Source organism: Echeneis naucrates, chromosome 23 (genome assembly GCF_900963305.1).
Source record: "Echeneis naucrates chromosome 23, fEcheNa1.1, whole genome shotgun sequence".
NCBI classification, from domain to species: Eukaryota; Metazoa; Chordata; class Actinopteri; order Carangiformes; family Echeneidae; genus Echeneis; species Echeneis naucrates.
In genome coordinates, this window is record NC_042533.1 from 9,503,156 (window position 1) to 9,526,740 (window position 23,585).

At 41.3% G+C, this 23,585-nt stretch overlaps 2 protein-coding genes across 3 annotated transcripts; one reads left to right on the plus strand and one right to left on the minus strand.

Moving 5' to 3' along the window:
* Positions 1–538: 538 nt before the first annotated feature.
* On the minus strand, positions 539–9,091 carry slc37a3 (solute carrier family 37 member 3). 2 transcript variants are annotated; one of them, XM_029494926.1, is made up of 14 exons: positions 8,990–9,091; positions 6,969–7,213; positions 5,855–5,969; positions 5,591–5,683; positions 5,238–5,321; positions 4,722–4,867; positions 4,225–4,321; positions 4,047–4,131; positions 3,548–3,750; positions 3,314–3,455; positions 2,763–2,864; positions 2,437–2,636; positions 2,057–2,122; positions 539–1,712 (listed from the first exon to the last, which is right to left on the minus strand). In XM_029494926.1, the coding sequence occupies exons 2-14, from the start codon at positions 7,043–7,045 to the stop codon at positions 1,620–1,622; spliced, it is 1,503 nt and encodes a 500-aa protein (XP_029350786.1). In that variant the 5' UTR covers positions 7,046–7,213; positions 8,990–9,091; the 3' UTR covers positions 539–1,619. The 2 variants fall into 2 exon arrangements, with proteins under 2 accessions (XP_029350786.1, XP_029350787.1); XM_029494927.1 differs by having other exon boundaries at positions 8,832–9,035.
* A 1,365-nt stretch (positions 9,092–10,456) lies between these two features.
* LOC115036711 (DENN domain-containing protein 2A-like) lies at positions 10,457–19,549 on the plus strand. The gene is made up of 20 exons (XM_029495018.1): positions 10,457–10,545; positions 11,365–11,436; positions 12,150–13,241; positions 13,366–13,457; positions 13,911–14,005; positions 14,082–14,294; positions 14,590–14,683; positions 14,773–14,823; positions 14,918–15,129; positions 15,645–15,754; positions 15,974–16,043; positions 16,411–16,488; positions 16,568–16,708; positions 16,840–16,988; positions 17,656–17,833; positions 17,953–17,994; positions 18,114–18,222; positions 18,363–18,632; positions 18,712–18,798; positions 18,921–19,549. The coding sequence occupies exons 1-20, from the start codon at positions 10,514–10,516 to the stop codon at positions 18,950–18,952; spliced, it is 3,219 nt and encodes a 1,072-aa protein (XP_029350878.1). The 5' UTR covers positions 10,457–10,513; the 3' UTR covers positions 18,953–19,549.
* The last annotated feature ends 4,036 nt before the right edge of the window (positions 19,550–23,585 follow it).

Below are 23,585 nucleotides of genomic sequence, written 5' to 3' on the forward strand. Positions count from 1 at the left end.
GTTTTGATACAACATAGCAGACATAACCACATTAGAAGTGGTTTCACATTTAAAAAATGCGATAATACTATAACTTAACAGAACTTTTAAGTTATAACAAAATTAAGTTAAAGTTTCCACTTCCAAAGGAAACTTATCTGAAATACTCATGATTTGGAAAATGTAATTTGCATTTATTTTAAACAATTTTATTTACATTGGTTAAACCTTGAAAGATACAAAATAAAAGAAATAAAATACACCACAGATAAATTTCAATTTACAGTTTATCACGTTTAAGTTCAGAGGTTCAAGTATGACTTTACGCTTCATCGCTTTAGGAACGTTCAATATTACGAACCTGTCTCATATGACGATTGTTTTTTTCCTACATGTTAAAATCCCTTTACATGATTCACATATCTGCATAAAGGTATGCAAACAATGCATTGTGTCGCCTGACCACAGTGTAAGGTAAATTGCCAATTTTATTCTCCTTTATGGATTTAAACCCACCCCCCCCCCCAAAAAAAAAAAAAAACAAAAACAAAAAACCCTTCTTTTTAAGGGTGGCTGGTTACCAACCAGAGTGTTGATGTTATACCAACAAATGGTTCAAGTGTAAGTTAGCAAATGGCTGGTGATGCATCATAGTTCCAGCACTTTTGCATTTTAAATAAAACAAATTATGTCCAGACAGACCGAAAATAAAAACCCTCCATCAACTGGTATCTTCTTTGCTAATAACGGACAAAATCGCTTTCTCTTGTAGTAACAGAGAGAAGAGATTTCTCAAAGTGTATTTATGTCAGTGTGTCTGTATACATTCCTTTGAACATGTACTGAGAAAGGAAAGATGCGCAAATACCAATTTAGTGACTGAAACAATAAATTAATCGAGTTAACCACTCTTGGTAATAAAAAGCCTTTACAATGTCATTCCTAGCTCTGATTAGACAAAACTGTACACAGGAGAAATTAAGTGGCTACATGGTGGAAGTCTGAAAACAGCTAAAAGTGGCTTACTAAAATCTTTAAGACTTAATATAGTATAATCACTTTAAGAGCCCTAGAGTGCAATGTTCGTTATTTAAACTAAAAACAGACTATTATACATATCTACAAAATCTGACAACACGTTTCTTCATTAGAGTAAATATTCACATTCTTTAGGCAACCAGGAACCTCAAATTGTTTGACATGATCTGAACTTTCAATTAAGAACTCAAGGTTTAAAATCCATTGAAATGAAACTGAGTCAAGTACATCTACATTTGACATATTTACATCGATTGAAACCGTTAAATATATAAAGTAGTACATTCTATGAGGGCCTTTACCGACAGCAGCAGACACATCCAGCTCTAGATCCTGGCAGTGGACATTTATATTTTAGGCTTTTAGTGAATAGATGACACCTCAGTGTTGTGCTCAGTGACTCTGCCTGTTCACTTGGGTGTTAATAGATGTATGCTTGGGGCTGTGGGTGTGAAACTTAAGGTCACTTAACCCTGTTGACCTGAGACATGGCATCCGCCATATCTCCACACACCTCACCTCCAAAGAGCTGTTTCTGAGCAGACCTGCTGTGATGTCACTCATAGGGGTGGAAACTCGGTGGATGGCAGATGTTGAGGTTCTCACAGCTGCCGTCGCAGCGCTAGCCTGTCTCTCCACATGGCACGCAGCTCTTTGAGGAGCAATGGAGTGATAAACACAATGCTGCCCCCTGTCTGCAGTATAGATGAAATCACAAGTGAGAATGAATTCATGCTATGCAAGACAGGACTCACAATTGAGGAGCCTTATTTATGCCCTTGTAGGTGTAAACCGTGTATTTAACACAGCAAATGTTTTGATTTATTATAGCAGGAAAAGCACTAGTGGTACTGATAACATAAGCAATGGTTCTGACTTGGTACCACCACTGCTTATGCTTGTTTATGTGGCAACATTCTCACTTTTTTTTTTATGTTTATACACACACACACACACACACACATATATACACATAAATACATAAAGGCCGAAGTGGTGTCAGAAAAAGACCTAGTGTTATTTTAGAAGATCATCTTACCATGACAATAAAGAAGTAGAACACACACATCCATCCCAGCTTGCTCTCAATCAGGGACACCAGGTACTACATTGTAATGGAAATATAAATGTACAGATTAAAAATATATCTGTAAGTCACTATATCTTTGCATTTAGAAAAGTGTCATCAGCAAAGTACAATCTAAGTAGGGAAATATCCGTGCTTCAATCATATACAAATATAGTTTTATAGTTTATTGTATTAATTTTGGAGTCAGAAAATGCCACTGACCACAAAACAGGAGCAGGAGGTTTTTTATTTTGAAATGTAAATGTATCAGTGTTTTCCTTCTGTTTTCTGTTAGTGATGCTTAAACACAACAAATGTGTTTGTGTGAAATTTTTTGTATTGGTGTTTACCTGTCCCCCTGCAGCTCCTATACTTCCAGTTCCATCCACTATGCCGGTAACAGTAGCCAGAGCCTCCTGACTTCCCCTTAGAGCCTCTTGCCTCCCCAGGTCCGCAGATATGGCTGAGCTGATCATATTGGATGGGCCACCAATGAAGAAGCCCGTGACCGCCAACAGCACAGCGTTTATCAGCTGATCATTAGGTGAGCCTGAGAGGGAAGAGAGAAAGAACTATAAGCTCCACAAAATGAAATGAGTAATTGATTTTTGGGTTGTTTTCTTCTTGAGCGTCACACTGTGCTTGCCTTTATGGAAAGTAAAATGCATGTACTCACGGCTGTATCCCACTAGAGCTGCCATTGCCAGTGCCAGACTGGATGCCAACACCGGGGCTCTCTTGCCCATGTAGTCAGAGATTAGACCCTGAACTGTTCCTCCTGACACACAGAAACAAGACAACAGAGCCAAACTGAGAATTGTTAATGTTCAGAGATTTATATGTATCTCATTTTCATCTATATCTTTGAGTAAGATAAGCTGTGTCTATATATGCTTATGTAAATTCCATGTTAAATGAAAGATGAAACCAAAAATATTTTTACCATCTATTTTTCTGGCAATTACTTTCCTCAATTATCAGATAAATGTCAATAAAATGTGCAAAAATATATAAATAATTAAACATTATATAATTTTCACAAGCCGAATGGCAGTTGGGTTAACTCTTACAAGTCAAAGAAGAACATCAAATCCACACTGGAGAAAGTGCAGCTCCTAAGAGCTTGGCATTTTTGCTTGAAAAGTCACATGAACAACTAATCCATGAAAATAGCTCATCTGACTCATCCCATGCATATTTAAGTTCTTATCCAAAATTGCCACTTACCAATGATTCCTCCGACATCATACCAGACAGACAGGCGGTCAGCCTCGGCCTCCTTCCAGCCGTAATTGTTACTCAGGTAAAAAGGAAGCCAGAAGAAGAAGGAGTAGTTGACTAGTTTCAGACATGCGTAAGCCAAGGAGTACTATAGTTCAAACAGAAACAGGGTCAATATAGTGTGTGGCAAAGTGCTTGTTGCTCGTGGATTTGTCTTGCCTTGTTGTACGTCAGACTCACTGGTAACACTCCAGGCAGACAGAAAGCCTGGAAGAAGCTGATAGCTTGAACTGACTCTTCCAGTGGTTCATCCGGCTGCTGAAGGGACGGGCATCGTCTACTATAAGCCTCCACCTCATCTTCCTCATCGCTCATCAGGGGCCTGTGGCTGTCTGTGTCCGTCTCCACGGGGCTGAGTCCAGTCTCAGACTCCAAACTCAAACCTGATGCACACACACACAGAAACAGGCATTTAAGTTGTGGAGAATGACTGAAATCAATCCGTAGTTTAGGCAATACAAACACACAATTGTTTCTATTTCAGGCACCAATCCCTGTGGGAACAGGGTCAATTAATATTAATGATTTGGGTGGTCTGGGTGAAAAAACAACCATGTGACTGAAATCTTCCAATGTTAGGGAAAACAGTGTGTACAAGAAGCGCTTTACATAATAGTGAGATACACAGCAAACACTCACAACACTGCACGTTTTCTAACATGTTTATTTCAGCCCTTACCAACTTCTTTTGGGGAGGTAAGCAGTCCAAAGAATACCACCACCCCTCCGGCAAACTGCACCACTGAGGTCACCAGGAAGGCATACTGCACACAGCATCACACAGTGCATCATGTTAGCATTTAGTTTGCTGATATTGTTAGGCTAATTAGTAAAGTATTTATTTGTGTGTGTGATACCTCATATCCATACTTGAGCACACTAGACGCTAAGAATGCCCCCAGGATGTTCCCTACAGACGCACAAGCACTCCACAGGCCAAACACAAAGCCCCGCCTGGTAAACAACAACAGGAAGTTCAGTTATTAAAAGTTATAAATATTGTTCTATTTTTTACTCTCAGGAAATGTTTCTTTAAAAAAATACTTCCAATACAAAAATGAACATATTTTATGCAGCTAATTCATAGTCAGCTCAGTAACTTACTATTTCTATATTCAACAAATTATAATTGCAAGTTCAGCCACCGCAGAAGACTGCCTCTAAATGATGTCTATGTTTTGGCCGCAGCACCAGTGAATGGCTGTCTTTGTGTGAGTGTGTATGTTTCTGTGTGTGGGGGGATGCATCATAAAGCTCGACCTGACTATATATTTCTGAGCTACACAGATGCTGGGAATACTTGAGGCAGTGTTAGACAAAGGGAGGTTTTATGAAGTGGAGAATCGGCACACACCCCGTCTTGCCGAACCAGTTGCCCATGACGGCTACTACACACGGCCACACGGCCGACTGCAGCAGACCATTGAGCACCCACAGGCCACAGTACAGATAGATGTTGTAAATGTGGAGCCATTCCGTTAGAGTCCCAAACATGAACTCCTGCAAACACAGAAGCAGCTGCAGTTGAACTGAAAGACATTATTAGTGATTCATTTTACTTGATTTTTATGATTATTTGATGTTTAAATGAACAGAGGCTTAAAATTTCAACAATGTTGACATGTTGAGTTCATAAATAAAAAAACCATATCCAATAATAAGAACCAGTGTGTTTCATATTTATGGCAAGTATGAAGTGAAGCGTATGCTATTTTAGAATTACATTTGTAAACAGAAACCTGAACTTTGAGCACCTTTGTGTAACTTTGCAAGATCAAAACAGTGGTAATCTCTGATGCATGGTGAGGAATGTATAAGTTGACACTGACAAAAGGGGTCGTGACCAAGAACTTGTGGCGCACGTACTTACCACTGCAGCAGAGCCACACAAGCCAAAGCAGAGCACATAGCGCAAGTTTACTCTGTCCCCAATCACACCGCTCAAATACAGGCCCTGTGTGGACAGGAACATAAAATAAAAACAAACGACAAAAAAACATGGTTCAAAATCAAAATGGATTATGTGCTTTATACAGTGTCCCATGTTTCCACTATTAATTTGAAATTAGTTACATTTTTTGCCATCTAATTGAGGCGTAGACATGGGAACAGATATGAGTAACAGCAATTATATTTCAGTCACAACACTACTCGGCAAACTTAAAAGTTTTAAAGTTGCTCTCCGAAATTTATTAAACTCAGAAAAACATGTTCCTTACTCACCACGGCATATGAAAAGAGAAAGATGGAGTCCAGAGCTCCCAGGAACAGAGTGGCCTGCTTTTCATCTTCAAAGAGACGATTGTCTTCCCATGTCTGGGACAGTCACAGAAAAAACTACATCAATGCAGTTAAGCTACTCAATATAGATTTTTTTTTTTTTTTTTTTTGGGGGGGGGGGGGGGGGGGGGGGGCAAGTCAGCAGCTACAGTATGTGTACAAGAAATATTTGTTTCAGTGCTGCTCAGTTCTGCTGGTGCTCTGTACCTCGCCAGGGGAGAAAGCAATTGAACTGTCATTCTGGATGGATGGCGTCCACTGGGCAGAGATGCTCACTTTCACGTTGCTAAATGTCTTCCGTGAGGCATGCAGCAGCACATAGCTGGAGGAACAGATAAGTGTGTTACTCAAAAACTAAAATCAAAAGGTATTTCACAGACATGTTTTTTAAAAACATTCCTTTGGAAGCAGCCTAAAATGTCACAGTTAATTTAGTGCATAATGTTAGTTTCATATACTGGAATAATGTAGTGCTAATGGTTTGAAATGTCACATAATCACGGCACATTTACTTTTGGAGATAATTAAATTGTAAAGCAGCAGTAGTTCAAATCATCTGAAAAATCCACAGGAAACACTGTTAGTCAGCCCTTGTTATCTAAGACAAAGGAAATGGAACAAAAAAATCCAATACCAACCCAACTAGTTCATTTTGTGCTGCTATTTGCTGCAGAATGCATCATCTGTAATGATTATGGTCACATGGCCACACGTGTGTGACATGACAACTACAAATTATTGATGAACTATGTGACTGAATAAAGACGTATGGCCTACTTGCCCTTCCTTCCTGAAAATTATATTAAGTCCTCTACAAGGTTTGCTAAACGTAAATAAAAAGTTTAGCAGTGAAACACGTCTGACTTTTTAGTTTTTTTCTCTCTCGAAAACCTTTCCAGGATGTGTACTGTAGCCTGACAGCTGGAAATCAACAAACATAGTTGATCCTATTTCAACAATGTCTGACCTGGGTTAACCTTGCCCCAGAGACCTTTCAACTAAAGCAACAGCTCACATCAATTTCTACACAAGCTACATTGATATTTCCTTTTCACTTTGCATCCTCTTATGTAACTCTGCAATTTAGTTTTTACTTGACAGGTTATGAACAGCGAATTCTGATATTTTTGTTCCTCAAAAGTTCAATAAAGTGAAGACCTTTAAAAAAGGAAAAGAGATGGTACAGCTGGCTATTCCAGTTACTTTGAAGACAGAGCTTGCAGAGTACAGAGTTTGCATTTAATATGCAAAACAGCCATAACAAGTCTGAGCAAAATGTTCATAGTTGTAATAAATAGGAGGCAGCATGGGTCTAGTTTACCTAAAGAAGGTGAGGAGGAAGGTAACCAGATGATGATGTGTGTACTGTGACAAATAGCCACAGCACGAGGGAGGCATCACAGGGGTGGCCGGTGGGAGGAAGAGGGGGTGGAGGACGAGGAGGGATGATCGTGTTGGTGGAGGTCTTCAGGGGGAACACGACAGGACAAGAAGGGGAGGCGGGATTTTGCTATAGTATTTCACTATACCAGATGGGAGCACATCACTAGAACAATAAAGCTGTGCCTGCAATAAGAAGAAACTTGTATTAAATCAATTAATTGCATGTGTTGCATTAATATCTAGTATTGATCTGAAAACTAGTTGAATTGCTAAGAACAACAGCTTTTACACAAAAATATATCCAAATTAGAAAACAATCACATCCCAGGTACATAACAGAGCAGTTGGTGAGTAGAAATTTCCACATTTCAAACTTTAACTAAGACTCTGGTGAAATACATATTCCTCTAATTTGTCCTGGATGAGTCCTATGTCAGGCAGCACTCTCTTGGTGAAAGCATACCTCCTCCTTCATTATAAAACAAACCGTTAATAGACAGATTTTGCCTGAATGCTGAGGTGTGCGCTGCCAGTTACAGGTATCAATGGGCCCTGTGTGACGACTAACCGCCCCTGAACTGAACAGTCTACCTCCCCCAAAAGCCCATTCAGCTTTGAGTATGTTGTTTACACAGGACTCAGCTAACTAGGAAGTCAAGATGCACCAACCCTTCTTCTGTGCCAGCAGTTCATGGCAGTTTTTCCTTTTCACCAATCATATCTTTTACATTTTAAACGCACAACCCAAGACTGCTGTGTTGTTCCAAAAAAACTGTCACATTCATTCAGCGCCAAAGATTCTGTCACGACCCAAACCTCTTCAGATCAATAAGGTCAGATGGCAGAAACCAGTCCGGACTAAAATCACGTTCTGGTCTAACTGATTCACTCTTGCTGCAACTCTGCATTAATGGCAAAACATTTGCCTCTTCATGGCTATACTCTGTCCTTAAAGTTTTTGTTACATCATACAAAAAAAAAAAAAAACAACAAAAACCCAATAACTTGGAGTCACTTTTTATTATTAGAAATAATAATGACAGTATGCGAGGACCATTCATCTGAAAAACACCAGTATGAGAGCCAGTGGTCTACAAGACCAGCCGACTTTTACATTTCCCACAGCTGTTTCTACACCCATGAAATCCTGAAAGCAAAACACAATACATATCTCCAGCCTCAAGCAAACTGCAAATGTCTGTCTCCTTTCTGAAAGGAGAAAAAAACCCAACATATTTGCAACCTTGATGACACATATTTTAACATGTATCCCACCATCAGACACTAAAGTGTAAAGAACATGTCTTCTTCGAGCATTTGCACACAGCAAAAACACCACAGATTGACTCGTCATACTCTGTGCATGTTCATTTTTCCACAAACTTAAGTCAAACATCCTGTTGACAGACTGACTGTAAGGCTGAAGGCACAATTTATGTAAACTCCCTGAAGGCGAAACAAGACTTGTCAGCACTTTTTTCGGTGTTTAGACACAATAGGTGAGTTTGACAGTGTGACACTGTGTACAGCAGAGTGAAAGGGAAATGTCAGCAGGACGTCCTGTTCAAAGGACGCCTGCGGCTCTCTGTAGATTACACAACACAGCTCGTTTGCACCCCTCGAGCAACGAGTTAATTGAGATTTTGGTGATTAAATACTGGATTCCTGCATGCACAAAGAAATGTCACCTAGTCCCACCCATTACTCGGAGAGCCATTAGTCCAACCGAGCTCGTTTTAGGCTGAAATTAGCCGCTACAGTCACACATTTGGCGTTTTGGTTTCTGCCCATCTCTCCCTACCTGAGTGACAAGCGCACGTACGGTCCAACTGCCGCTATCTGGCCGTCACTTCCGGGTTCGCTCCGCCGAAAAACACAGATTAAATGCCTGCGAACCGACACCCGGCTGCAGTTTAGACCTCCGGTGGATTTAGAAACCACAGCAGAGCGTTTTCTCACCTCGCTGCTCGGCTTTCCTTTGGCTCGCTAATTGTAGCTGTGGCGTCTCTCTGTGTTTACTGGAGCTTCGTGTGTCGCGGACGTCAGCAGCTGCCGCGCCGGCGCAGTGGCGCTCTGCTGCCACCGACAGGCCAGGGGTAGAACTGCACGTTAGGGGGCTCCAGGGCTGGGCTCTGGCGGGGGGCTGATAATGGAGACACAGCTGTTCAGCCCTCACCTGTCGCCCTGCCACTTGTTGCGGCAGCAGCCTACTTGCCATTGGCTGCAGCAGATACTTTAAAATATGCACCGCCAAAACTGCCTCTCTCAAAGGCCGTACCTCGCTTCAGGACACTGCTACGGAGACCCAGCTCTTAAATTCTGGTAAGCCTTCATGGATAATGTACAATGACTTTATATTCTTATCCTGCATGTATTCTTTACGCAAGGTGAGCTGTGAATTACTTTGAAAGACTGGATGTTTGCTCTGTGCTTTAGTTGACTCCAAGTACAGGACCATTTAAATGTATTTCTCTCTGCATAGTTAGGAGCACAAGGACGTACAGGTTCATTTGTCATACTCTCAGGACAAATGTGCAGTGAAGTGAAAAACCCTCTGCTCCTCCAGTGAGACAAATAAGAGTTAGATAAAGACAAAAATAAAATAAATAAATTATGTAAATTGTAAATATGTGACAAATTCAAATATAAAAATACATGAATCCATCAGTTAAACAAGTATGTCAAAGTATATTTTCTTTACTGATCTTCAATACAGTGTGATTTATATAATTCTATGACCCTTTGATCACCAAATGACTTAATTTTTATCATGTCTATCATATTTTTAGTGTTTTCTCTTTGGATGGAACTTTTTAGAGAAATGCCATGCTATTATTTACTTTTTGAAGTTTGCAAAGCTCTAATTAATTTAAGAGTGGCAGTGGGACACAGATCAGGCAGATACAGCTGCATTAGCAAATAAGCAGCTGTGACATGAATCCATGGAAAGTTAATGAAAATTAAATTGTTTCATGAGTACTAAGAATCCTTAATTCATTCCATGTAGTTTGATCATTAAGTCAATTTTGAGGGAGACAGTCAGCATACAGACACAGAGAGAGAGAGAGAGAGAGAGAGAGAGAGAGAGAGAGAGAGAGAGAGAGAGAGAGAGAGAGAGAGAGAGAGAGAGAGAGAGAGAGAGAGAGAGAGAGAGAGAGAGAGAGAGAGAGAGAGAGAGAGAGAGAGAGAGAGAGAGAGAGAGAGAGAGAGAGAGAGAGAGAGAGAGTCACAGAGTCACATTCAGGGTTTGTGGAGGAGAGAGAGTGAATGAATGCTGAAGACCGGAGAAGAAGCAGGGAGTGTATGCACAGAGGGTTCTCTCTGTCTCATCTAAGTAAACACCTGGCAGCTCATGTCAAGGCTTTGGTCAGGTTAGGATTGGGGGCTATTTAATCTGAACATACGGGACCGCTGTTGTGGCTTGGAGTTTACCAATGGATACTGTGATAGCACCGTCTTTGACAATATGCTTACATTTCACTAATGAACACATGGGAACTGTACAACACAAAGAGGTAAGAAATAAATTAAATTTTGTATGCACAATGTGCACAATGTCTCTCCTAGCTTTATTGGTATGTTGTTGTTTTTGCACAAACCTGGTATTATACTGAGACACGTTTTTATCTATTTCTGTCTCATTCACTTTAATAATTGTAAAAGGAATTTGCATCATGAGAACTGCAGCTGTTTATGCATTTTTTGATTAATGCGAAGATCTGGATGGCTTTCTGTCTCTTTTACACAATCATAAAACATTTTAATGAAATTTCTGAATCCCTACAGTACAGCTTTACTGTACGCTAGATGATTCCCATGTCAAGCAGAGCTCCTTGTACATATTAACAAAACAAATTAAGACACCAGTTCCTGATCTGGGAAATAAGTGCTATCTTAGAGGCCACTGAACTTTGAAACATTTGCCTCGGTGATGTGAAAATATTGGTGTCACACAGAAGAGAACAGAGCATTTTTGTTGTTTTCAGGGTCGAAGGTTGGTCTTCTGTGTGGTAGAAGAGGGATTCCATGATAATGGAGAAAAAATATGGTGATTTATTCATTATAGCTCCCAAAGACTGTTGAAGTATTAGTTTGTGTGATGACCTGCTCTAGGGAGGTGCTGTCATGTTTTTCCCTGACTCTGACCAGCTGTCCTCTAAATACTGTACATTACCAGCCAGAGGAAAGAACAGTGAAACTGTTTTATTGGAAACACTGGGCATTGATTTTCAGGAGCAAAGCTAAACAGGATGTCTAATGTGCTTTCAATGGCTACCTCATGCAACAAAATGAAGAAATGGCTGAAGATGCTTCTCTCTCCTCACTTTTCCCAGGTGTACAGTGATCATGGAGCCCATTGAAAGAATGAAAACAAAGGAGGACTGTATCTACTCCAGTGTCAACAGGTTTGTATCACCCTTACGAGTGATGGAGTCTCCCTTTAAATGATGGACATTATCAGTCACAAATTCCTCCAGAGCCTGAGAAATAAATAACAGGCTTTAGGTTTGGCCTTTACTCCTCACGTCCAGGTCAGAAAAGGTCTTTCAACTTTGGGCTTCCCATTTCCTCTCGTTTATTTATTAAAACATAGCAGTTTGATGAAATGGGCCCCAGTCCAAGTATGTGTTTATTTAGCGAGCCTGATGAGAAGAAGATGCTCGGTTATAGGCTTGTCCTCTGGCATTTACTCTCAGGCTGAATTTTCCCACTGTCGCCAGAAAAAGACTGTGTCCCCTGACTGGCAGTCATAGTGACCATATGGGAAGTTCAGAAAACTATCAGTCAGTTGCTTTGTTTTTATTGCACTGAGTCTGGCTCATCTCTTATACAACTTTTTTGGTCTTGCATAGTTCAATGATGAGCTCATTTTAGGTTAATTGTAAAAAGGGTACTATTTAATACCTATGGAAAAGTAAATATGGCAGCATTTTTTTTTCCTTTGATATTTCTTTAGTTAAAATAATTATTCCAAAATCTTTCCATGTGCTTCCTGCATGGCAACATAATAATCCTTGATAGGAGTTACTGCCGTGAAGCAACACACCCTTTGACTTCAGTCATTTTATGTTCATTTGTAACTTTGTAAAACTCAAGTATTTGCTCTTTGTGTGTTTAGGCTGAAGAAGAACAATCTTGGTGCACAAAGTGATCTCTGTATTGCTTCAGTGGAAAACAAGGGAACTGAGCAGAGAAGGCAGGTTGTGCCAAAACTTCCCTTAACCCCATTAGACAACCTGATCAACCACAGGGAAGAATCACCCATGATGGCTCACAGGAGGCAAAATTTTCACCCTCAATACAATGAGAATTCATCCTTGGTGGGAAACAAACTACCTAGATCCAATGGTGGCAAAATTAAGGACAAAATTTCTCTCTGGGAAGGAAAGGAACCCAGTAATTCATCTACTACCTCAGGTTCTTCAGGTCAGTCTGCTATTGTAAAAAGGACAGAATCCCTGACAAAAAGCAACCATGAAACTGCTGGTGAGCTGAGTGCAGAGACTTGCAGAAGAGTGACCCAAAAGGAGAAAGAAAATCTTGTGAAAGAGACTTCAGGAAAACTTGGCGATTCGAGGCCTTGTTCACCTGATGAAACAGGGAAAAAGCTAAGAGAGACACTTAAGAGCAGTAAGCCCTATGCAAACCAAAAAGAAGACGAGTGGAATAGAGCAGTTCACAAGCAAGATCACGAGAAAGACAATGTGGAAAAGCTTGGGGATTCAAGACCATGCTCACCTACGGTGGTGGTGCAACAGCAAGTTGGGCTGTTGAGGAAGAGCAATGACAAGAGAGCAACAGAACAAAGCAGCCAGGAGAAGAGAGCAGTTTTTTCTCTCTTTAAAAAGCTGGAGGCCATGGGGGAGAACCATCAGAAAACACCTCCAGAGCTTGGAAACTACTTCAGCCCTCTGACTAAGGACAAACAGGTAGAGGTGAAAAAGAAAGACTCTGAAGCCCTCAGTGTGGGGGGTGCGATGAAATCCGAACATGTGTACACAGAGCCGGGAGCGCCCCCGATCAACCCAGTCCCCAAACCGAAACGTACCTTTGAGCATCCAGCTGTTGCCACCATGGGGAGGAATCCAAGACAAGTGAGAGGACAGAGGAACCTGCCTCCACTGCCCTCCATCTCTTCCAGATCTTCGAGACTTCCTTCTGGTGTCTATGGGAGACCCAGAGGCGAGAGAGCCCGAGACAGCATCAAAAGGTACAGCAGGATCTGAAAAACAGATTAGATCTGATCTTGTACAAACAATCCCAGTCACACTATAATTCATCCCTCAATAACACAATGTGCAATCACAATGTGAACACTCTGTTCACTACAACAGGAAATCCTTTGAGTTCGAAGATCTCACAGGGCCGACAAGCCCGCCCTTCTCTCACTCATCATCTCAGGAACATCATTATGAAGACATCCTGGGTCAGACACCTCTATTATCCTTTACTGGTTTCACTTTTAAATCTGTGCCAGATGTAATGCTGGAAATGTCAAGAAGGGGAAAATTGTGTGTTAGAGCAGCAGTGGTTGAGACGATTGAGATGGGAACTGCACAAAGGAGACTTTTAAATAAATCCACCACTACATAAAATGTATTCTGCAGAAAACAAGTGATCCATTTATTTTTATTAGAAAAGTGACAATTTAGAGAAGCACAAGACGTGAGAAAGAGAGAGGCATGGCATACAACACAAATCACAGTATAGGCCTTAACAATTAAGTCCAATAAATATGCATGTAAGATGAGAGGTAAAATGCAAAAATACTGCTGTGGTTGGTCCAGGATGTAATTTTAATACTGGCCATTTTAATTCACATAAACAGTAACTGGACAAATGATGAAAAACATGAATTTCATCTATCTTTTCTCTGCAGATTCACCCAAGGAGAGCCCGTATGAGGATATAGAGTTAGAGAGTCATTGCTCCCAGCAGTCTTTGCCTTCCTCCCCTGGCGCTGATACTAACAAGGTTCCTGCAGTACAAGCTGAGCATGATAACACTTCTGATTTAGAGATTAAAGGAGAACTGATTTTTCTTCTTATAGGCCTCAAGGCCTGGCTTCTTCAGGCAGAACTCAGGCAGGAGCTTTAAGCTTCTTGACCTGAGAAGGACCAACCCGCCGACCCACACTGCCAGCAGCAGCGGGGGCGTTTCATCTCCACCCCAGCTCAGCCCTCCCTCCACCCCCACTTGTCCTGAACACACCTCCTGGCTGCCTGGAGATCTCTACAGCCGCACCTCTCGCAGGATACCAACGGTGTGAATGCATTTGAATGTTAGACCAACACCACCAAATCTCACACATAAGACAAATTTCTCAAAATTTTTTTACCTCAATTTTTTTATTGACTCTGATTGCCTAAGGATCAATTTTATGGTTTAAGTAATTTCTAAACAAATTTATACAATATAAGTCAAATTTTCTTCAATTCAATATGGTTGCCAGGTTCTTATGTAGCTTACAAATATTATCAAGGGCTGTGTTGTTCTCATCGTATAGAAAAGACGTGATGTAATTCAATTTTTGAACACTGAGCCTTTTATTTTGATAGGTTGTACTGAGAATCAATAGCATCTTTGAAGCTCGAATCAGCAAGAAACATCTACGTAGGATCTACCATTATGCTGAGACGAGCTCAGGAAGAGGTGAAATTTTGGCTATTTTGAAGAAGTCTGTTTGTGTTTTCTAAAGCCTGAAAAGTCAATGTGGATTCTTTTGCTTTTGAATTTTATAGTTACAGATGAGAACAGCGACTCTGAGAGTGAAGTTGAAGATAGAGCAAAGGGTAGGTGATCTCATCAAAACTTTTTAACATCATATTTCATGGTTTTTTATAACGACACATGGAAGTGCGCTGTACCTTACTCCCTTTTCTGCAGCCCACCGTCAGCGTCTTGTGTCAGTTCAGTCGATACTGAGCCAGCCATGCCAGAGCCAAGTCCACTACAATGGTACCAAGAAGAGAACCAACTCTCTGGAGCAGGAGCTCCACCAGCGCAAACTTTTTGAATATTTCCTGGTTGTGTCACTGCAGAAATCAAAAGGTGGCACCCAATACATGCCTGAAGTCACACAGCAGTTCCCCCCTAAGGTTAGCAGTAGATACCTTTCATCCTTTACTGTATTGTCCACCCATCCTTTATCTATACTGCTTATTTGTTACGGTCATGGGGGGTTGGAGCTGATCACAGCTGACATTTGGCAAGGGCAAGGAGCACTGTGGGTCACTAGTCTGTCATAGGGCCAACATATAGAGAAACTATTCATGCTCACACTTGCTCACAGACTCAGTTTAGAGTAAGCAACTGTAGGTGTTCTTGCCAAAAGACATTTTGGACAACATTCAGACAACATTTTGGAGGAAGCATGAGTACTCAAAAGGAATCCATGCAGGCAAAGGTGAAACCCCCAGACAGAAAAGCCCCAGCCTCGGGGTATGAACCCAGAACCTTTTTGTGGACTACCACACCACCATAGTGTCACTGTTGTGGTAAATTTGTTGGGGCCTCAAAATAGAAATGCACATCATGCACACACATAGCCAGGCATGGTCTGCCTTGAATTTGAAGAATGTTTTATTAAAACCATAACGTTGCTGTGTTTCAGTTGGAGCGGAGCTTCAAATTCATGAGGGAGACGGAGGACCAGCTGAGGATCATTCCTCAGTTCTGTTTCCCTGATGCTAAAGACTGGGAGTCGGTGGACAGCTACTCGAGGTGGGAGTGTAAAATGAACTTAGTGCCACTTTTTCTGAGGTTTCATATAGATAAAGCAAAATTCACTAGTAGTTCTGAAAAACCCCAAGACTCTGGAGTGTCCATTTGGACTACACAAAAATGTTACAGTTTGTGTATATGTCATTATCAATATTTATTTAATTTGTCTTATGTATGATTTGGATTTTAATCACATGTTATATGGGCCATCCTTCTCAGTGAGATGTTCTCCTTTGTTTTGACTGGAGAGGATGGGAGCAGGAGGTTCGGATACTGCCGGCGTTTACTGGTAAATAGCAATGACAGAACAAATAAGTATACTGCTGCTGCTGGACAGGAAGTGGACAAATACCACGATGATGGCTGAGTAAATAAGGGTGCCAAAATAGTCAGTGTGCCTGTGGGAAAACAGTCCATCTCAGACTCTGGGCGGAAGTCTAAGAGAGTGGGAAAGGGTGCATGAGTTTATGAAGTATGTGTTTCTGTGAGTTCATACTTTTCTGTGCATTTCTCTGGCTGTGATTAAGTTATCATGGTCAATTTGAATGAGGTTTATGCAGCCAGTAATAAACTAATGAACAAAGAATTATTTGACGGTCATTATAAAATCATCCAGTAACCACTTGTCAGGCTGAACCTCACTGTTTTCTCCTCAGCCCAGCGGAAAAGGCAAACGTCTACCAGAGGTCTACTGTATTGTCAGTCACCTTGGCTGTTTCAACCTGTTCTCCAAGGTAAACTCACTCCCCTTTATAACAGTATTGTTGATGTAAAAGTAATTAAATCATGTGATTGTGTATTTCTTTGATTTAGGTATTGGATGAGGTGGAGAGGCGGAGGGCTCTGTCTCCAGCCTTAGTGCAGCCCTTCATGCGAGCCATCATGGAGGCCCAGTTTCCAGCTCCAGGCCGAACCATTACTGTTAAAACCTTCCTCCCAGGTTCAGGTACTGAGGTGAGTGAAGCCGTGAGCACCCCAATATATTGATTGGGGCTGTTAATAATTAAGAGTTAAGAATTTCTCCTTGAATGAAGAATATTGCATTAGAAGGTTTGTTCATATCTTCCATCCGTCCTGTTTTTCAGGTGATGGAGCTCTGTCGGCCCTCTGACTCTCGCCTGGAGCATGTGAACTTTGAATGCCTGTTCTCCTGTCTGAGTCTGCGTCTGCTTCTCCGGGTGTTCAGCTCGCTGCTGTTGGAGCGAAGGGTCATCTTCACTGCAGACAAACTCAGGTTGGTTTTACTCCAAACCCCTTAAAAAAATCTAAGTGGCTTTATATGATGAAGTTGCACTGATCACTCCTCCAGTTTATATGTAATTATGATGACAGCAGCAGGGTGAGAGCATTACGGATGTTGATATATTATATTAAGTGCGGGTGGTCCAGATCCACGTTTTTAAATAAATTCAAGGCAACCCCAGTTTTATTCAGGGAGCATGTCAGAGAGATATTTTGAGGTTAGGCTGTTGAGTTGTTGAGGCCAGTTTGTTTGTTCGGCAGGAGAATGCCAGTGGGAGTCAGAAAGTGTGCTCACAGTAGCAGAGGACAAGAATGCAAAGCTGAATGACGTAAATGAAAAAAAATCTGCTGGGTTTCTTTCCTTTATGGGAATATCTGTGACTTTAAGGAGTCATCGTTGTTAAATTTAGATAATACGGCCCTCGTGTGGTGAGAATGACAAAGTAACCCACTGTCAGTAGCTTTCACATCTCTCCTTCTCTTAATATTTTCCTCTTCCTATAGCCTCCCCTATGCATCCCTCAATCAGGATATACATATCAAAAAAACATGGTGTAAAACAGTTAAACCAAATCTCTCCCCTCCTCACGTATACTACAATTATATCCCAAATGCCTGAATTGTTCTGCCTCTCTCTTTTCTCGCCTACCATCTTGCAGCACTCTCTCCCAGTGCTGCCATGCAATGGTGGCATTGCTTTACCCCTTCGTATGGCAGCACACTTATATCCCGGTGCTGCCCTCAGCTATGCTCGACATCGTCTGCACCCCAACCCCGTTCATGGTTGGCCTGCTGTCTAGCTCTCTGCCCCAGCTCACCGAACTGCCCCTGGAAGAGGTCAGAGACACTGAATCATAGCAGTTCTGCAGTGGAACCGCAGTGATTTAACAGATTCATCACATCAATATACCGATGTGATGTTGTGCATTCCAGTAATTTAGACTTTGTTTTCACAGGTTCTCATTGTTGATCTAGGAAACAGTCGATTTCTCAGACAGGTAGGCCATGCGTTCATTCATGCTTTTGTGTTTGTTATGGCATTTCATGGTCTGAATGTGATTTCAGCCTTGAAATGTTTATCTACATATCATATCCTATCTGATCCTTTCCGTTGTAGTTGGATGACGAAGACTCCATCCTGCCCCCTAAGCTTCAATCAGCCTTGGAAAATGTCCTGGAGAGGAGAAGGGAGCTTGCTTGTGAGAGAGGAGGAGACATACCCAGTGGTAGGCCATTAGAGGGAGTCAGACCACAAAAAAAAAAACAAACAACAAAACATGAAAGTTTGCAGTTAAAGCTGTGCAATTTCTTGCATTTTGTGTCCTTCTAGCTTTACTGTTGATGTGCTACAACTTTCACTTTTCAGACCCTGGGCATCTAAGCACTGTTGTTTCTGAGGCCTTTGTCCGCTTCTTTGTGGAGCTGGTTGGCCACTATCCACTCTTCATCACTGGTGAGCGGGAAGACGGTTACTCCTCCTCGTCCTCCTCCCCGGTGCCCTGCTCCTTTCAGCGGGAGGGGTTCCGTAAAGCGATCCCATCTAAGAGTGTGCGCCGCTTCCTGGAGGTCTTCATGGAGACGCAGATGTTCGGCTGGTTCATCGAAGAGAGGGAGCTCCACAGACAAGCTCTGAGAGGTACAGAGGTGTGGCAGCAAGCTCAAGTGCAGATACAAGTCATGGATTCACTGGTTCAAAACTCCTTCTCTTTTCTCAGGACTGTTTGAATTGAGGGTGCAGGAGTATCTAGATTCTATCCGTGAGAATGAACATAGAAGGGTTAACAGGTTTCTCAAAGGCTTGGGTAAGGATGTTGAATAGCTGTTCTTGGCCAGAATTTATTTGGCAATAGTGAAAAAAAAACTGTACAAATGACAAATACAGATATAATCATCTTATACCACTCTTTTTTTTTTATCATTCCAGGAAACAAAATGAAATTTCTGTCCAAGAAATAAAGCCAACAACAACAAAAAAAAAAACCCCAAAAAAACACTGAATCACTGAAGCACTGAAACAAAGAAAAACTTCAATGACAAACTAAATCATGTGTCAGTTAATAAGAAACAAGTTTTGCTGAAGGACTCATGACAGACAGGGGAGGCCCAGTGTGAGTCACAATGTTTATACAGAAGGAAAATGCTGCTGTATTTCACATTAAGGAACAAGGGACTGTGGACTTGATTGATATTCTTCAGACAACTACGTTCATAAACACAAGTAAGTGTACAATGTTGGTGTTAAAATTATTAATTTAAAATACAAATGGTTGACAAATATAAAAAGAAAAATAGGAATAAACTAGTGGAGGAAATATATTTTAAGCTACGAATTAAAGTGAATAATTTTTTATGCATAAATATTTGGGGAATTATATTCGACACCTTACAGTCGTCACCCTCAGATCTGGAAATTGACTTGAAAGTTCATGGTCAAAGTGTTTTCTGAGTCCACCAGGTGGCAGTAGGATATTTTCTCCAAGCAGATGTCCTTGATGCTGCCGGTGAACAGCCAGACAATGACACAAACCAGCTTTCTCACTCTTTAATGTTGCAGCTTTCCTTTTAGTCACCAATGCTTTGACTGTAATGAGTAAATAAATGTTCTGTTTGCAGTTTAGAAATGAAAGTTATTGCCTTGTTAGTGTCATGGTTTTTCAACTGTCAAAACTGATGTCCAAGGTATAAAATAATATGGTTTTAAAATATGAGTCGAGTTAAACACTGGAAAATCATTTAGACAATTCAAAGCCGACGGAATTGTGAACTCAGCATTTGTGTGCCAGTTTTATGCAATGAGTAATCCACATAGCACCCATTTGCTTACCATTTGCTGCGGTGTTTGTGTGTTTCAAGTTATTTGGCCGTTTTACTACAAAGAGCCTTGGTTCAGAGTTGGTGGCAGCTTTACTATTTTCGCCTCTTAGTCATGGAAACAAAGCAGATCTTGAACCCACAAAGAGGGCAGCACATCTTTGTCAGCATGAAAACATAACACAGGTGCGGAGCAGAGCATAGTAGTGTATTGTCTGAGGAATAGCATGCTCAGTTTGTGCCTGAAGAACAAGCCTCAGGGCATTGTGAAGCAACTAACTTGTCATCTAGCTCGGGATAAGTTCACACTCACCTGCTGGCACGTATGTTGATGTATATACACAGATGGACAGAGCGCAAAATGTAGGATAAATAGAAACAGACTAACGGTACATGTGCTGTCCCATTATCCAGGGGTAATTCTACCTCAAAGGTCATGTCACAAGTTGGGATTGTAGTGTGATTGTGTTTGGTTTTTTTAAAAAGCGGTTCTACCATAAACATAGATAGATAATTATCAGAATAATCCTTATTAATTGTAGTTGACTATAATTAATTAATGAAAAGGTCTTGATGTTTAGATTAGAGCAAAAATAGGCATTTGCCTACCTGAAGGTAATGTGTTAGCTTAGAGTTATCTGAATGTTGCATACTAAAATTTGAATATATAAAAAGTGCTGATAAAAGCTCAAGTTAATAATCCACCAGTTGAATTAGATGTTGGGCAAAAATAGTGTGTTAGATAACTCAATCAATTAGAACTTTAATATAGCACATGCAAATAACCACACCCTACTGCAAGGTGTTGAAAGGCTGACACCAAAAGATCTGTGAAAACCAAGTAACACTAGAGGTTAAATATACTTAAAATAAATATGTAACATAAACCAATCAAAATAATAGATAAGTAAAGTAAAAATAAGCAGTAATATCAATAAAATAAAAATAAATAAGTACACTAAAAGTGAATGTTAAACTAAAGCTAAGAAGAATAGATTTAGAAGAAACATCCACCTTCTGCCACAACATGTGGTAATAATATGACTGCTCAAGACGGTTTATTTGTCTTAGAACTATAGGAGCAACATCAAGTGTTAATGTAGTGAATCTCTGGTTTAAGCCAGATTCAAATGAGCACCATTGTAACATGACATGTGGTGCTGGATAATTGAGTTTGTCTGACATGATTGTGGGGTTGCATCAGTCAAAAAAGGTTCAGGAACCTTGGTCTTTAAAACACACGTGTTCAGTGAAGCTGTCAGAGAATAACAAATGTGAAAATCATACCGCAACATCCTATCTGGCTCCCAAGGTGGGAAAGCTGCAGCGCTGTGGAACAGGAGGCATCTCAGGAAGATGGATGTACATGGTGAGAGAAGCGCGCCGACGGCTGGCGAAATGTTTGCTCAAGTCACTCAGGTTCTTGGAGCCTGAGTGTGTTTGTGTATGTGCGCAGATGGTTGAACACCAAACCCCAAACTGTCACATTCTGTTTCCTGCTAAACACCTGGCTGCGGCTCAACACAACTGGCTCGTTAGTGCGGAGGTAATTATGGTTTCGATTAATTCCAGTACGAAGGGATTGACCCCCAAAGCCTCGTATCCTGCACTGGTCTATTTCCACAGCAAACCTCCCTGTGGAAAATCTCTTACCACTGCAAACAGAAATGTCATGTTTTTTCAGTCAGGGAGCGAGAGTACCCTTATCTGCCACTTAGAAACAACAATAGCTTGTTGAAACGCTAATCTTACCTGCAAAGTGCCTTTCATAGGGGCCTTTTACCTGACTGGATTCCACCTTTAGCACATGCTTAACGATTCCACATTATGCTGGTAATTGAAAGTAGCTACCTGCAAGTAAGGACCTGCTGCATGTATGCCTGTTATTTTTAGCAGAAATAAAATCATATAAACATCATGGCCCATTAAAACCAACCACCAATTCAATTATAAAATCTCTCAAGAGGCTTTGTGACCTGATTTCATAGCTTGCAAACCTGCATTCGTAACTCTCCGGTGGTTGCCTGTGCTAATTGTATGATTTATGGTGTAATTTATGGAGGCAAGTAGGTGCAGCAACAGAGCAGTACTTGCCATCAATCAAAAAGAAAAGTGTAATATCATTTTCTCTCATTTTGTTACAGACATTTTTATTCCCTCTCAAACACAACCCTAAATCAAAATGGTTGTTTCCGTGTGGCTTGAAAGGGATTTAAATTTGCTGTAAAGCTTGGAGTCAATGTGCCATGTGAAATTTTGTAGAAATTATGGGAGCGTTCCGCTGGTTTTGTCATCAAAACACATATATTGGTACCTACAGGTTCCCATGGAGTCCACTTTTGCCTGGTTGGAACTTGGGAACCCTGGGGGCCATGATTGAGTCCACTGCTGTATTACACACCAACTCACACTGATTTTAATTTGCCCAACACTGGCTCTGTGGGAGCAGAAGTGTGGGAAAAACAAATGAGAAAAAAAATTAAAAAAAGAAAAAAGAAGGGAGTCATAGAGAGGAAGGGTGTATAAAAGAGCGGGAGTTTGACGTATGAGAAAAAAATGCTTGAGCATGCACACGCAAAAAATACACATGCACACACACAAGCTTAGTTCCCAAACATGCGCCCATCAGCTTGTTTTTCAGAGCTGCAGGTGCAGTGTCCAGCTGCAACCCTGCCATGCATGCCAGGGAACTGAATCATTTCCCCCTTTTCAGAGGAGGAGCCATCAAAGCATATGGAGAACATAACAGCGAGGCAGGAGGAGGTGGGAGAGGACAACGGTGGAGAGAGGAAGAAGAGGAAAGGAGAGGTGACTTTGACAGGAGAAGAAGTGAAGTGGCAGGAAGTATAGAGGAGAGGAAGAAAAAAAGGATTAAGGAGGGGGAGGGTTTCCATTTCCCAGCAGCTAAACCTGGCAGAGGTATAAGGAGGGAAAAAGACAGAATGAGGTAGAGCACAGGAGGTTTTTGGACGGGCATAGTCGGGTAGTTTTTGAGGAGGGTAAAACCTTTGTGGGTTGTGAGCTTGACCCTTTTTCCGTGGCCTCTGTTTCTCTCGCAAATTGCAAATTTTGAGAGAAAGAAAAAGGGCGAGAGAGGCTCAGAAATCGATAGAGAGAGAGAGAGAGAGAGAGAGAGAGAGGTGGAGGGACTGGAGGGACTGGAGGGGTGGTGGGCAGGGAAGTTCGGGCCACACACATAGCTTTCCAGGCCTGAGGGTGCGTCAGTCAGGCTTGTCTGCATGTGGTCTGCTGTATGTGTCCAAGTTTATCCACACCACTATTACGCCACCATTAGTCATGGCATCTGATGACAAGGGTTAAAATCCTTTTTCTTTTTCTCATTGTCTTTGTCTTTCATTCACTTAATTAGTTCAAAGTACCTAGTCATACCCCAATAATTTTTTTTACATCTTCCTATCTGACATCGTCTGACTGTGTGTCTGCATTGAGCATGGAGAGGAGCCTGTCTGGAGCCTGAGGAGTGGATGTGGCCACACACACACACACACACACACACACACACACACACACACACACACACACACACATAGACCAGTCGCAGGGGGCTCTTTCTCACAGTAGTTACAGGGTGGTCTGGTCTGTAAGTGTCAGTGAGTAGACTCATCTCTCTTCATGTGTGGACTTTGCAGCTTTGTGTGTGTCCTTCATGTCTGATATATTCTCACGTGCACCATGCAGTATCAGATAAAATAGAAAGGAGTGGAAGAGGAACGGCTATTTGAAAATACTCCTTATGTTCTGTTTAGTACCTTATATT

Bases quoted from the DNA above. Each gene is read 5' to 3' on its own strand.
- LOC115036711 (XM_029495018.1), top strand. From the start codon at position 10,514: ATGAACACATGGGAACTGTACAACACAAAGAG. The intron at 14,295-14,589 runs GTGTGAATGCAT...TTATTTTGATAG, and splicing joins CCTCTCGCAGGATACCAACG to GTTGTACTGAGAATCAATAG. The intron at 18,223-18,362 runs GTAGGCCATTAG...TTCACTTTTCAG, and splicing joins AGGAGGAGACATACCCAGTG to ACCCTGGGCATCTAAGCACT.
- slc37a3 (XM_029494926.1), bottom strand. From the start codon at position 7,045: ATGCCTCCCTCGTGCTGTGGCTATTTGTCACAGTACACACATCATCAT. The intron at 4,132-4,224 runs GTATCACACACA...TGCTGTGTGCAG, and splicing joins TGCTCAAGTATGGATATGAG to TATGCCTTCCTGGTGACCTC. The intron at 2,865-3,313 runs GTAAGTGGCAAT...TCTGTGTGTCAG, and splicing joins TGATGTCGGAGGAATCATTG to GAGGAACAGTTCAGGGTCTA.